We start from the raw sequence: 12080 nt of genomic DNA, 5'->3' as shown, positions 1-12080 counted from the left end.
ATGCTTCCTCGCCCAGCTAAAATTTGCCCGAAAAGGGCAAGGTCTTCCTCTTTTCTCTCTTTCAATCATGCTTTCGTTAAAATGGGTCAGGCGGCCTCTTGTCCAGTGGAAAAGTAAATAACCTGGTTTGCAAGTTTTGTTGGATGTACAATTGGCCGTTATGCTTCTTGCTTTACCGCCTTCGTCTCCTTTGCATCTTCCGCGCCATCCTTGCTACCGGTGACGCTATCGACGGCGCCCTGAATCGCCTTGGTGACCTGACCAACCACGTTGCCGCCAATGTTCTTCAACGTCTTGGACTGCGTCGCCTCCTGGGAGAGGCGAGTCATCTCGGCGACGAAGGACTGTCCCCACCAGGATGACGTGTACTTGAAAACGTAGCGCTCGAGCTTCTTGTAGTTGGTCTCGCGCTGCTCCGGGGACATGGTCACGGCATCGTGGATGGCGTTTGCTAGCTCTTCAGTGTTCCATGGGTTGACGATGAGAGAGCCATTGAGGGACTGGGCGGCGCCGGTGAACTCGGACAGAATCATGACACCGTGACGCTCGCGCTGAGTAGCGATATACTCGTACGAGACCAGGTTCATGCCATCGCGTGTGGAGGAAACAAGGCAGACGTCGGAAACGGCGTACAGAGCTGTGAGCTCGTCAAAGGAGACGCTCTGGTGGAGGAAGTGAATGGGCATGAACTCGATGGTGCCAAACTTGCCGTTGATACGGCCGACAAGCTCATTGACCACGGCACGCAGATTCTGATACTCCTCAACGTCCTGCCTTGAAGGTACGGCGACCTGAACCAGCACAATTTTGCCGATCCACTCGGGGTGTTCTGTCAAGAAGACCTCCAATGCGTGGAGCTTCTGAGGGACACCCTTGATATAGTCGAGGCGATCGACACCGACAATGAGTTTCACTCCGTTGAACTTGCGCGTAAGAGCGTCAATGCGCTCCTGGACCTTGGGTTTCTTGAGGCCTTCGACGAACTTCTCAGGATCAATACCGATGGGGAATGCGCCAACGGTGACGAATTTGCCATTGTAGTCAACACCATTGGGGGTCGTAGGAGTTCCACTACATGTGACGTCAGTTTGTGTCTAAGAGAACAAGCTTTCGCTTTTCGATTGCGTCTTACAGAATGCGAGAGCAACTGCTCAAGAAGTGACGAGCGTAGTCGTAGGTGTGGAATCCGATGAGATCGCAGTCGAGGACGCCCGTCAGGAGGGCTTCGCGAACGGGAAGGATGCGGTAAATTTCAGAAGAAGGGAAAGGCGTGTGCAAGAAGAAGCCAATCTTGACGTTCTTCTTGGAGTCGCCGATTTCCTCGCGAAGCATCTCAGGCAGCAACATCAGATGGTAGTCGTGAACCCAGATCAGATCGCCATCCTGAACGTCCTGGACGACGGCCTTGGCAAACAGGCGGTTGACTTCGCGGTAAGCGGCCCATGCGCTCTCGTCAAATGTGATTTCGCCGGGGTGGTAGTGGAAAAGCGGCCAGAGAATAGAGTCTGCGAAAAAGGTTTGGTTGTTAGTCAAGCTAGGAAATATAGAGGCAAGGGAGGGTCGTCCATACTAGAGAAGCCGTTGTAGTGCTTGTCAGCGAGCTCGTCGTCAATGAAGACAGGATGAGCATCGTATTCGTCCTTGAGACGCTGCTTCATGCCGGCAATCTCGTTCTCGGGAACTTCGAGGCCTGGCCATCCGTACCATTGAAAGCTGGTGGTTTTGGACAGACCACTGAGGCCGGTGACGAGACCACCAGAGGACATGGAGAAGGAGTAACTGCCATCTTCGGAACGCTTGATAGTGATGGGCAGTCGGTTGGAGAGCAGTAGTAGGCGACCAGGCGCAGTCTCTTCGTCGGGGACGAGCGAAGGCATCTTGGGCGATTTGCTTGGTGCTGAAGGTGTTCGGTGGAAGATGGTGGTGCGAAAGATTTCGTGGAGGGTTCGTTCGATGGGTGGCAGGTAATTAGGGAACAGCAGTAGCTAAGGTATGCTGGGGTGTCCTGTGGCGGCAGGGTAAGGTGTTAGCTGAGACTGGCTGGGATGAGCTTGCGGGGATGATGGAGGGGTAAATTCCAGGAAGATCAAGTACCCAAAACTCAAGTGACGGCGACGGAAAAAGCACACAGGGGTGGGCTGGTGTTTATTTGATTCTTTGAGGGAGATCGAAATAGGCAGATTGGTGCTGGACACAGCTCCGTCGCAAAAGTCGTAAGCTTCTTGAGTTGCCGAGAGAGGTGGGAGTGAGTCGTGGTTCGCAGAAAAGCTTCAAACAAGGGCGACGGCGACTAGTGTATGTATAAGGTATGTTGACGGGACGGTAAGGATGCAGCGGTATTGGAAGAAGCTGGGCTGTCGGACGCAAGCTACGTGGAAACGTAATGCACAAAAACAAGCAGTGCAATGTAGGACAAGCTTGGTCTGGGTGGATGGAGAGAGAAGAGAACCTCAGGTGCGTGAAGATAGGGTGAGGTGGAAAGAGAAGGAAGACGGCGGCTAGTCAGTGGTTGGCTTGTCAGGTTGCGTTTGTTGACTGGGTGAGGTCCTGGCGGGTGAGAGGGCAGACGAGAGGGTGTTGAGAAGAAGCAAGAAAGTGCCAATCCGGTTCAGTGCAATCCAAACTAGACGGGCAGCAGCTGCACAACGGAGAAAGCTCGACCTGATGCAACACTGGCGCACTACTGTAAGGCAGAGCTTGCGTTTCCCCAGAAGTAGAGGTACTTGGTTTGTGGGGCACTCTGGGTAAAGGCAATGGAGAAAAGTACGAATGGATTTGACGCCTTTCTTAGTCTACATATTTGGTCTTATTCGGTTGGCAACATTTCAAGATAAGAGAAGAGCACCAAACGCGGCAGACGAAACACGGCTACCCAAGGTAAGCATCCAATGACCTATTAAACTGAGGTGAGGTCAAAGCCGGAGCATGCCTACTCAGAGAGCAAGGTCCTGTACAGAGGATGGTGTTTGATTTTGGGCGCTGCTGGTACTTCGTACAGATACCTGCTGCGGTGCCATCTACGTAATTTTGGGTAGAGATCCTTGTCAAATCACTGCGAGGAATTCCCGGCCCTGTCACTCTTTTCTCTGCCACCCCTCCAACCTCTCTCTACCTATGTACAGGCCGTCTCGCCTACCACTGTCTTTCTGGCCCGGACAAATAGACAATCTGACTGAGAGGCAATATGAGCGATATTTTTCCAACAGGTCCGTCCAGCCGAATCTATCCCACCTGCGTCTTCTGCCATCTATTTCTCTCACAGGACGAGCTCAAAAGACATCCAGAGCTTGAGGTGTCAAGTAGATGTACATGAGACCTGGGCACCTTCCGCCAGATGGTGGAGAATCCGGCGCCGAGATGTGGGTACTTCATCGGCGGTAGAAGAGAGAATATTCACGATGTCTCTTGGAAATTTCCCTGCATCCACCCATCGTAATGGCATCCGGTCTTCCCTGCAAATCGAGCCTCCAGGCTTCGGCTGGCTTCCCGGCGACAATGTGAGCTTGTCGCTGCCACACAAGAGCCTTCCTTCCTCCCTCAACTGCGCTTCTCCAGCTGCCTCTTTACTCTTTGGAGAGAAGAGTATTACCTTGCATCTTTTCGCTGAATCCCGAGGCTTTCGAAGCTAGTGGGGCTTCGCATTTATAGCTGGGTACATATTAAGTGGTGATCAGTCCCGCAACGTAAATGTGCTGTCACCATCCTAGTATCAAATATTATCCAGCATCATCATCAACATGCTTACCCTCTGTCATTGTAGTTGTGCAGGAGCTTCGGCCCCGATTGCTGGGCATTTCCACCATTTCGTAACCAATGACATTCGCTAGGTACTTAGAGAACGATCTAGCCCAATCATCCAACCCACAAGGTCGACCAGGCTCCCTGTTTGGCTACCGTGGACTGACAGCGACGGCCCCATAACTTTCGGACCAAAATGTCCTGACACCCGCAAATTCAACTTTGCGAGGTTGACTGCGGTGTTATTCCTCGGCCCGCCCATGATGAACCGGCTTACATTCATTTCAGATCCGACTTTGCACACTTTTAAATGATCGAGAGATATATCATGGACATAAAACAAACGGTGGCATTGAGGGACTCCATACCTTTCTCAAATTCACTTTCCGAGCTTTCGTCAGCCACCTTGTACTAAATCATCAAGCTGCTTTCGAGACCAAACCTCAGCACTTATTATTTACATAACTACACAATGTCGCAAATCAGATCAAGTAAGCCCACTTTCGACAACACGTCATTGTTCCTGGCCGGCGAGTGATATTTAGGAGAAATATAATGGTAGCAGCCTTACTTTATCATGATTGATAGTTGCGTTGTACCTATCAAGAAAGGAATGGCTGATTCGAACACGCACACAAGACTGCCATCTCTCCTTCCTCCCGGCGCCGTTGCATCCTGCCTTCTATGTGAAAAGCTCGGACCAGGCCCGATATTGACGTCGGATGACTGCCGCCCCACTCCGGTCGAATCAGTCGCAGCTTACCCCGGTTGCGCTTGATCTGCGCCTGCCCGCGTCGCCGTCCACCTACTGCGCTCAGACACCGTCCCTCGACGCGACTTCCTACGCGACAGAGCCCCGAAGCTCCTGCACTCTACCCCATTCCGCGCCAAATGCCCAATGAAGCTGTAAACTTCCTTGTCGACGGCATCATCGTTCAATTGCACCATTGACTCCATTCATCCCGGCGAATCTTACAAGCATGGCTCCTTCAGACAAGGAGATCGAGGCGACGATCCTCGCCAAAGTCCGCGAGGTCTTCAAGACGGATATCGATAACCTCAACGTGAACTCCATCCGAAGGCGCGTCGAATCAGATCTCGAGCTCGAAGATGAAATGCTCTCTTCAGGAAAATGGAAGGATAAGAGCAAAAAGCTCATCAAGGAACTCGCTGTAATTACCTAGCCCCTCCCTGGCACTGGCATAGGCACGAGCACCGCCAACAGTGTCGGAGTATGTCTTTCTGACATCATACTAGACCAACCTCGTGGAGGGCAACGCAGACCCCGATGCAGAAGTCGAACCTAACGAAGATGAAGAAGATGCGAAGCCAAAGAAGTCTGGCAAGCGTCAAGCAGCCGAAAAATCACCGCCTGCTAAGCGCAGAAAGCGCGCCGCTGCCAAAGTAGAAGAATCTGAGGCGAGCGCCTCCGAGGAGGAGAAGCCAAAGCCGAAGCCGAAGAAGAAAGCAGCCCCGCGGAAGAAGAAGGAGGAAACTCCTGTGATCGACTCTGATTCTGACGAAGCGAGCCCTGCCAAGCCGAAGGCGTCTAAACCCACCAACGGACGTGCGGGCAAGGCTGAAGAGAGTGGTTCAGATGCCTTGAGCTCCCCACCTGACAGCGAGGACGACAAGGTCGAGGACAAGGAGGAAAAGTCACAAGAGAAGAAGGTCGAGGCAAAAAAGGATGAGGAGTCAATCGAGAAGCACCCCGAAGCTTCAGACGAGAAGAAGGGCGAGGCGCCAGCAGACGACACGACCAGCGAGCTATCGGACGTGATAGACGAGCCACCCAAGCCGAAACGCAAGAAAAAGGAAGCTGGAGCAGGCGCCAAGACCAAGGCTAAGGCCACCAAGCAGAAGAAGGCACCGGCAGCCTCAGAGAACCCTGACGATGCGGAAATCAAAAAGCTACAATCTCATCTGGTCAAGTGTGGTATTCGCAAAATCTGGGGCTTCGAGTTGAAGCAATACGGAGACGATACCAAGGCCAAGATTAGGCACCTCAGAGGCATGCTCAAAGACATTGGAATGGATGGTCGGTTTTCAGAAGCAAAGGCAAAAGAGATCAAGGAGCGCAGAGAATTGGAGGCGGACTTGGAAGCAGTTCAGGAGATGAATGCCAATTGGGGCGCAGAAGGCAGATCGTCTCGAAGCAAGGCGCGTGGCCAACCAACCCCCAAAAAGGCTGTGAAGGATGATGTTTCTGACGACGAGAACGTCAAAGACAACGAAGACGACGAAGATGACGAGGACCAAGAGTCACACGTCCCGTCGCGTGCACGAGGCAAGGCGCGAGCGGACCTGGCGTTCCTCGGCGACGACGACGAAGAATCGGATTGATGTAACGAATATTGGGATGGGACATTGTATTATGTGTTGGCGGTCCATCATTCATATGAGTGTGATTGTTGCTCATTGTATCATATGTAGCTTGGAAGCATGAGGCCTCTGGGTTTTTGGTGGCGCTACATCGCGGAGTGTCGCCCGAAGAGGACAAGGTCACCAAAAGGTTGTACACAATCTTAATGCACTAATTTTCGGACCACGGTGGGTTCTCAGGAATTCGGGACAATTGACAACATGTTCATCCACTCACAGCTCGCGGATGAGAGCAAACTTCCACTTCAGTCTTAGTTTCTTACCCAGCTCAAGCGGGCCTCTCAAGTTGACTGTCGTGTGTATCCGCCATCCGCCAGCATCCCTCTGGTCGTCTGGGAACTTGGCAGCTTTGGATCCATCCATTTCCCCAAAAAGCCGGAGACGCGAAGACAAGGCGCGAAGCTGCTCGTGTTGTTTTAGACGCACCAGTTAGACGACAGCATGGCCGCTCGATATGGGGCTAGGAACCTCCTGGTTCGGTGTTGAGGAGTGAGAGCACCGGCCAAACAGAGGGGAAAGCTTCCCCGCCAGGTGGTCCGTACAAATACTGGACGTCTTTTGTGTCTCCAATTTACCCCGCCGCGGGCGTGCGTCCCCGCAGACGCTGTCATTTCTCTTCAACTGTTTCCACCCCCTCCTCCATCGGCCATCCTCGTCCAAACACCCCACTACATCGGCCAACAAGCGCAGATACAAGCAATAATAGCCTGAATTGCATGTTTCGCCATGTCAACCAGTGACGGGACTCTTGGTCGCACTCCATAAAGGGTTGCTGTCCCCTTGCCCAAAAGTACAGCTCTGCGTGATTCCAGGCCTCTGTCGTAGCTCTCTTTCACTTTGGAGTGACAATTCCGTGATTCAACACTTCGATCGGCTACCTTACCTGTCCCCATCACCAAGCCCGTTTCCCCAACAGGCCACACATACCTTTCGCACAATGTCGGACGCTACCTTCGAGTTCCTGCCCCTGGGCGCCATCCTGCAGTCCTTCAAGGTCAAGGGCGTCAACATCGTCCAAGGCTTCCCGACCCAGGACCTCTACGAGAAGCACAACTCGCCTTACTTTGGCGTCACCGTCGGCCGTGTCGCGAACCGCCTCGCCTCGGCGCAGATCAAGTCCCTCAACGGGGGCAAGACGTACAAGCTCGCCGCCAACGACGGCAACAACAACCTGCACGGCGGCGCCAAGCCCTGGAGCTCCAAGGTCTGGGAGGGTCCCAAGCCCGTCGGCGTCCGCGCGATCCCGGGCGTCGAGGGTCTCCAGGGTGGCGAGAGCGTCCAGTTCTCGCTCACCAGCGAGGACGGCGACGAAGGGTTCCCCGGAAAGGTTCAGGTAAAGGTCATCTACACGGCCGGCACGCAGCAGGTGGATGGCAAGGAGGTCTCGGTGCTGGGCATGGAGTACGAGGCGCAGCTCGTCGACGGCGCCGAGGAGACGGCTATCAACATGACGAACCACTCGTACTTTAATCTCACGGGCGACGAGACCTTTGCTGGCACCGTCGCGACGCTGGCGACGAACGCGTACCTTCCCCGCGAGGACGGTATTCCCACCGGCGGGCCGGCGCCCTTTCCGGGCATCGAGGGCGGTAAGCCGTTTGAGCTCGGCGTCGAGGCCCCCGCGGTGGACGACTGCTTTGTCGTCGTCGAGGAGAAGGAGGCTGGCGCGGTGCCGATTGATACCCGCCAAGCGCCGCTGAAGCTGCACGTGCACGCGAAGCACCCCAAGAACGGGGTCAACCTCGAGGTTCTCAGCACGGAGCCGGCGTTCCAGTTTTACACGGGCGAGGGGATCGATGTGCCCGCCGTGGGAGGGGTTGCGGCGCGGGGCAAGAGGAGCGGGTTCTGTGTCGAGCCGAGTCGGTGGGTGAATGCGGTTAATGTGGATGAGTGGAAGGGCCAGATGTTGTTGAAGAAGGGGGAGACGTATGGCACGAGGATTGTGTACAAGGCTTGGAGCGAGTAGAGAGACTTTGGAAGTTATTGGTACTGAGGGGTGGAAATGACGATATCAATGAGTATCTAGATTGGATAATGAATTTGCTTCTTAGTTAAAAAATCTGGTAACTGATTTAACTTGGCTTTTGGGTTCACAAGTCGGTCAGCATTTCTCGTGATAACCTCCTAAGGCAGAGACTGCATCCGGCTGCGGTATTCCTGGACAGCGCTTCAAGCTTTGAGAGCCGGGGGATACGGATACATGTCAGCCATTAACGTCCGTATAGGATGGAAGTATCCCGATTTGGCTGAATCTTCTGATGAAGCTGGGGGGGGGGGGGGGCTCACAAAACATGGGATGAAGACGAGAGAGGTTCCCACGGCGTACATGGCGTACACGACGTACGCAGCTCACCGAGGGGCTCTAGCTTTGTTTTAGCGTGGGTGTGTTCAGCTTATCGCACCCGCGTAACGGTCATTCGGTGGGCATTTTGCAAGTTTGTACTCAGGAAAGGAAGGACCAGCCCAGATCCAAAGGGTAACTGCCGGATCTGCCTCCCAAGACTAAAAATATTCAATCACTTGACCAAGTTAGAGCCTTTCTCTTCAACAACTACCTCACCGTACCTTCCTTACCTAGATAACTTACGCTTCTTGACCGCCACTGATTCACGATACCCAATATCCTCGAGAATCAAAAGCTTACAAGCTTCAACTTACCTAACCGAGACAACATTCTACCAACCGACAATTACGGTCCTTCGCCTTATTGCATCGTCCGACTCATTCCTATTTGCCAACAATATCCCGAACGAGCCAGATACCTCCCTAAATCAGCCCACACCATCAACGGCCTTGAGTGCGGCGCTACCTGCGCAATATACCTTACCACATACTGCACAGCATTATGGCTGAACCCTTCCCAACCCCGACGACGACGCCGAAGCGCAAGAGAGACGAGGACGCCCCGCCGGTGTCGCCGATATACACAACCTCCAGATTCAACTTCCAGCTGCCTGCCGACCACCCCAAGAGCAGCGACGCAGAAGACGGCAGCGCAAGCCCGCACAGCAAGGTCGTCCACAAGTTCCGTGGTCTGGCGTTAGGTGGGAATAGTGGTGGGGGCGGGGTAGCCCAGCAACAGAACCGAGCTGCTGCTGCTGGACCCGGCAGCGCCGCATATGATCCGACGCGCGACGAGCACAAGGACGGCAGGGGGTACGGATATTCTGACGACGACCCGTTTGCGAGCCGCAAGAGAGTCAAGGTTCCTGAGCTGGAGATGACGGACGTTGAGGGCGACAACACTGCCGTCGCTACCACCACTGCTACCACTGCTGCAGACGCACTGGTCGTCATTCCGGACCCCGATGTCAAGAGCGATCCGGTGTCTATCCCGAAATCGAAATTCACAGAAGAAGACGCTCCCACTGCTACCGCCACAACACTACTCACGAGCACACAACAACCGCGCTCGCATCCTTCCTTCGACAAACTACAAGATCCAAAAGCCCGAGGACGGAGACGCGCAGGCACACCACCGCTCAAGGGCCGCAAGGGGACCAACAAGACCAACCCTGCCATCATAGCCTCTGCCGCTGCTGGACTGCAGCAACAACAAGAAGACCAGGAGATGAAGACGATTGTTGACCCAGTCAGGGCTGCGCTTACCTGGAAGGAGGAGGAGATTACGATTTACGATCCAGAAGACAAGGACGACGACGGCACAGGCATCAATGGTGTCGGGTTCATGCCTACAGCCGCGATGGCATATGCACGGACGCAGAAGCGCCGCCTGCAGCTGGCCGAGTACAAGAAGAGGGAAGAGAGCGAGGCGAGGGCTAGAAGAAGTCAGCGGAGACGAGGGAGCGGTGCTGGTCTTCCTTCCAAGCCTTCTGCTGGTGGCAGCAGCGGCGGCGTGCGAAAGGTGCGCTTCACCGAATCGGAAGCCAGCACAGTCGTGACGAACGTCTAAGAACAGTCGCAAAATGGGTGCAAGCAGCGAAATTTCTCTGCGATGAGGCCTGGTAGTATTGGGCCTTGTCGTTTGGCTTTGGTACGGCCTAGGCTGGAGGAATGGCCATGGAAGGCTTCGTATGGCGTTAGGGATAGGGGGCGTTTATGAACCATATGGGTGCGTCTATTTACGAATGGACTTTTTTCTGGATTGCGGTTCATCACTTGGATGATGGCCAGCACGATATCCCCTTCACATCACGCAGCAAAGACTGCGACAGGAATTATAGGAAACAGGGGAATAAGGAAGAATGGATGGAATGATACAAATAGTCTTTCTTTTATACCCCCAAATCGAATGGATGATGATACAGTTACTTCAACACGCGTGCATCGCGGGCCAAAGCCACTCGCAGACGCCCTTCTCTTTCCCCCTTTGTGGAATGCTATTCATACAAGGCGTGGCTCGGCAAAGGATCCCTTTGGAGATGCCAACCTTTCTTCCTCTACACCACGAACGAGTTCCTTTCACCAGAACTTGTACCAAGACTTCTGGCTGGCGGCCTTGGCCTCCTCCTCTGCCTTTTTCTGCTCAGCCTGCTGCTTGAGCTGCTCGATCTCGCGGCGGCGCTTGTCGATCATGGTCTCCTGGTAGACCTCGACGGTGCGCTTCATCTTGACGCGCTCCTGCCGCCGCTTCATCTGGCAGTACTCGTAGGAGCCGATGCAGCCGATGAGGAAGCTGCCTACGGCCCAGTTTGCCGCCTTGATGGGTGAGCCTGGTCGAGAGTTTTAGTGGCTGGCTTTTGGTATGGATGAGGATGAGTACAGCGTAGGAAAAGGGGAGGAAATGTAAGTGCGAGTGTGAGTATGAGTGTGAGTGTGAGTGTGAAGGTGAGTGTGAGTGTGAAGGTGAGATGATGTGAGAGGGGGATTCCCAAATTGAGACAAGGTAGAATAGGAATAACCAGGGGAGATCTACCTCCGAAGACATATCTGAATCCTCCAACACCAGCACCGCTGGCGATACCGGTGAGAAACCCATCCCGCGCGCAAGGCGTCTGCGTGACGGAGAGGAAGTCGTCCGACTTGATGGTCTTGACGGCCTCGCCGATAGACGGGTACCCCGGCGCGGCGGCACCGTCCTGCGTCGGGAAGTTCTTCTGGAAGTCGGTCGGGTTGAGCTTAGGGTCGGACGCCTGCTCCGGTGATGGTGATGTTGGTGACGCCGTTGTAGGTGTTGTTGAACCCGGAGCTCCCTCCCCGACTGGGCCTTGGCTTGAACGGGACCAGAGGTACAGCTTCTGGCCTTCTTTCTTGGGGCCCGGGATGTTTGGTGAGTCTGCCATTACGTGCGAAGGTCTAGCTTTTATATGCGTCTAGTGTGAATGAGATCGAGCGCATCCGATACTGGTTCTTGTGAATCCCGACGCTTGATTTTCGGTCACCCGGTAAAGCTCTCAAAGTCTGCCCGTGGCCTGAGATGACGTCCACCGAATTTGGACCTCCACTCCCCCCCGTCGACGGTTCGTTGCTGGGCCGGTGTCCATGGTCCGTGCCTCTGCGTTTAAGTTCCCCTGCAGACTGAGTGTGTGCTGCACAGGCGCTGCGCAGCTGTCGCGCGGGATGTTGGGCTTAATTGAAGTGGGTCCCCCGGTCTCCTGTTCTGGCCTGCAGAACGTGCAGATTTCGCGTAAAGTCGCGACGGGGACGACGCGTCTTTGGCACCATCCTTTTTGTGCCCTGGACAACGAGTAATTGGATAGTGGCCCTCCACTCCCGTCCTCAATGCGCAAAAGCTCAATGCCTTTCGTTCTTGAATACTAGAGTGACAAATCCCACTCTCCCACTCGTCCAATTCCTATTCCTAGGATCGTCAATACCCCGTTTTCTCTCGGTTGTTCTTGGTTTTTTTTCGTCACCAAGACAAACTTGCCTTTATTTGTTGGTCTTGACAGAGACGGAGAGAGAGAGAGAGCGTTCTTGATACCCACCACCAGTCCCTCATTGTCAAGTCTTCCCCACTGCTACGAACCTAGCTGTTTGTCTCTGTGGTCTTGTCTCAT

The 12080-nt window shown here is 54.2% G+C and overlaps 5 protein-coding genes across 5 annotated transcripts; 3 read left to right on the top strand and 2 right to left on the bottom strand.

Moving 5' to 3' along the window:
- Window positions 1-158: 158 nt before the first annotated feature.
- On the bottom strand, window positions 159-1877 carry CCOS01_07436 (glycosyltransferase family 20; the record flags this gene model as incomplete). The annotated part of the gene is made up of 3 exons (XM_060455602.1): window positions 159-1071; window positions 1133-1505; window positions 1571-1877. 3 exons carry the CDS (start codon window positions 1875-1877, stop codon window positions 159-161), a joined length of 1593 nt encoding a protein of 530 aa, XP_060313494.1.
- A 2841-nt stretch (window positions 1878-4718) lies between these two features.
- CCOS01_07435 (transcriptional regulator) lies at window positions 4719-6081 on the top strand (the record flags this gene model as incomplete). The annotated part of the gene is made up of 2 exons (XM_060455601.1): window positions 4719-4910; window positions 4996-6081. The coding sequence occupies 2 exons, from the start codon at window positions 4719-4721 to the stop codon at window positions 6079-6081; spliced, it is 1278 nt and encodes a 425-aa protein (XP_060313493.1).
- A 976-nt stretch (window positions 6082-7057) lies between these two features.
- On the top strand, window positions 7058-8086 carry CCOS01_07434 (aldose 1-epimerase; the record flags this gene model as incomplete). The annotated part of the gene is made up of 1 exon (XM_060455600.1): window positions 7058-8086. The coding sequence occupies one exon, from the start codon at window positions 7058-7060 to the stop codon at window positions 8084-8086; it is 1029 nt and encodes a 342-aa protein (XP_060313492.1).
- Window positions 8087-8965: 879 nt separating this feature from the next.
- CCOS01_07433 (uncharacterized protein) lies at window positions 8966-10033 on the top strand (the record flags this gene model as incomplete). The annotated part of the gene is made up of 1 exon (XM_060455599.1): window positions 8966-10033. The coding sequence occupies one exon, from the start codon at window positions 8966-8968 to the stop codon at window positions 10031-10033; it is 1068 nt and encodes a 355-aa protein (XP_060313491.1).
- Window positions 10034-10542: 509 nt separating this feature from the next.
- On the bottom strand, window positions 10543-11363 carry CCOS01_07432 (uncharacterized protein; the record flags this gene model as incomplete). Its single annotated transcript, XM_060455598.1, has 2 exons — window positions 10543-10793; window positions 10997-11363. 2 exons carry the CDS (start codon window positions 11361-11363, stop codon window positions 10543-10545), a joined length of 618 nt encoding a protein of 205 aa, XP_060313490.1.
- Between the last annotated feature and the right edge of the window lie 717 nt (window positions 11364-12080).

The sequence above is a fragment of the Colletotrichum costaricense genome (genome assembly GCF_030867565.1).
Source record: "Colletotrichum costaricense strain IMI 309622 chromosome Unknown Scaffold_7.1, whole genome shotgun sequence".
Lineage (NCBI taxonomy): Eukaryota > Fungi > Ascomycota > Sordariomycetes > Glomerellales > Glomerellaceae > Colletotrichum > Colletotrichum costaricense.
This window is presented reverse-complemented; position numbering and strand designations above follow the sequence as displayed.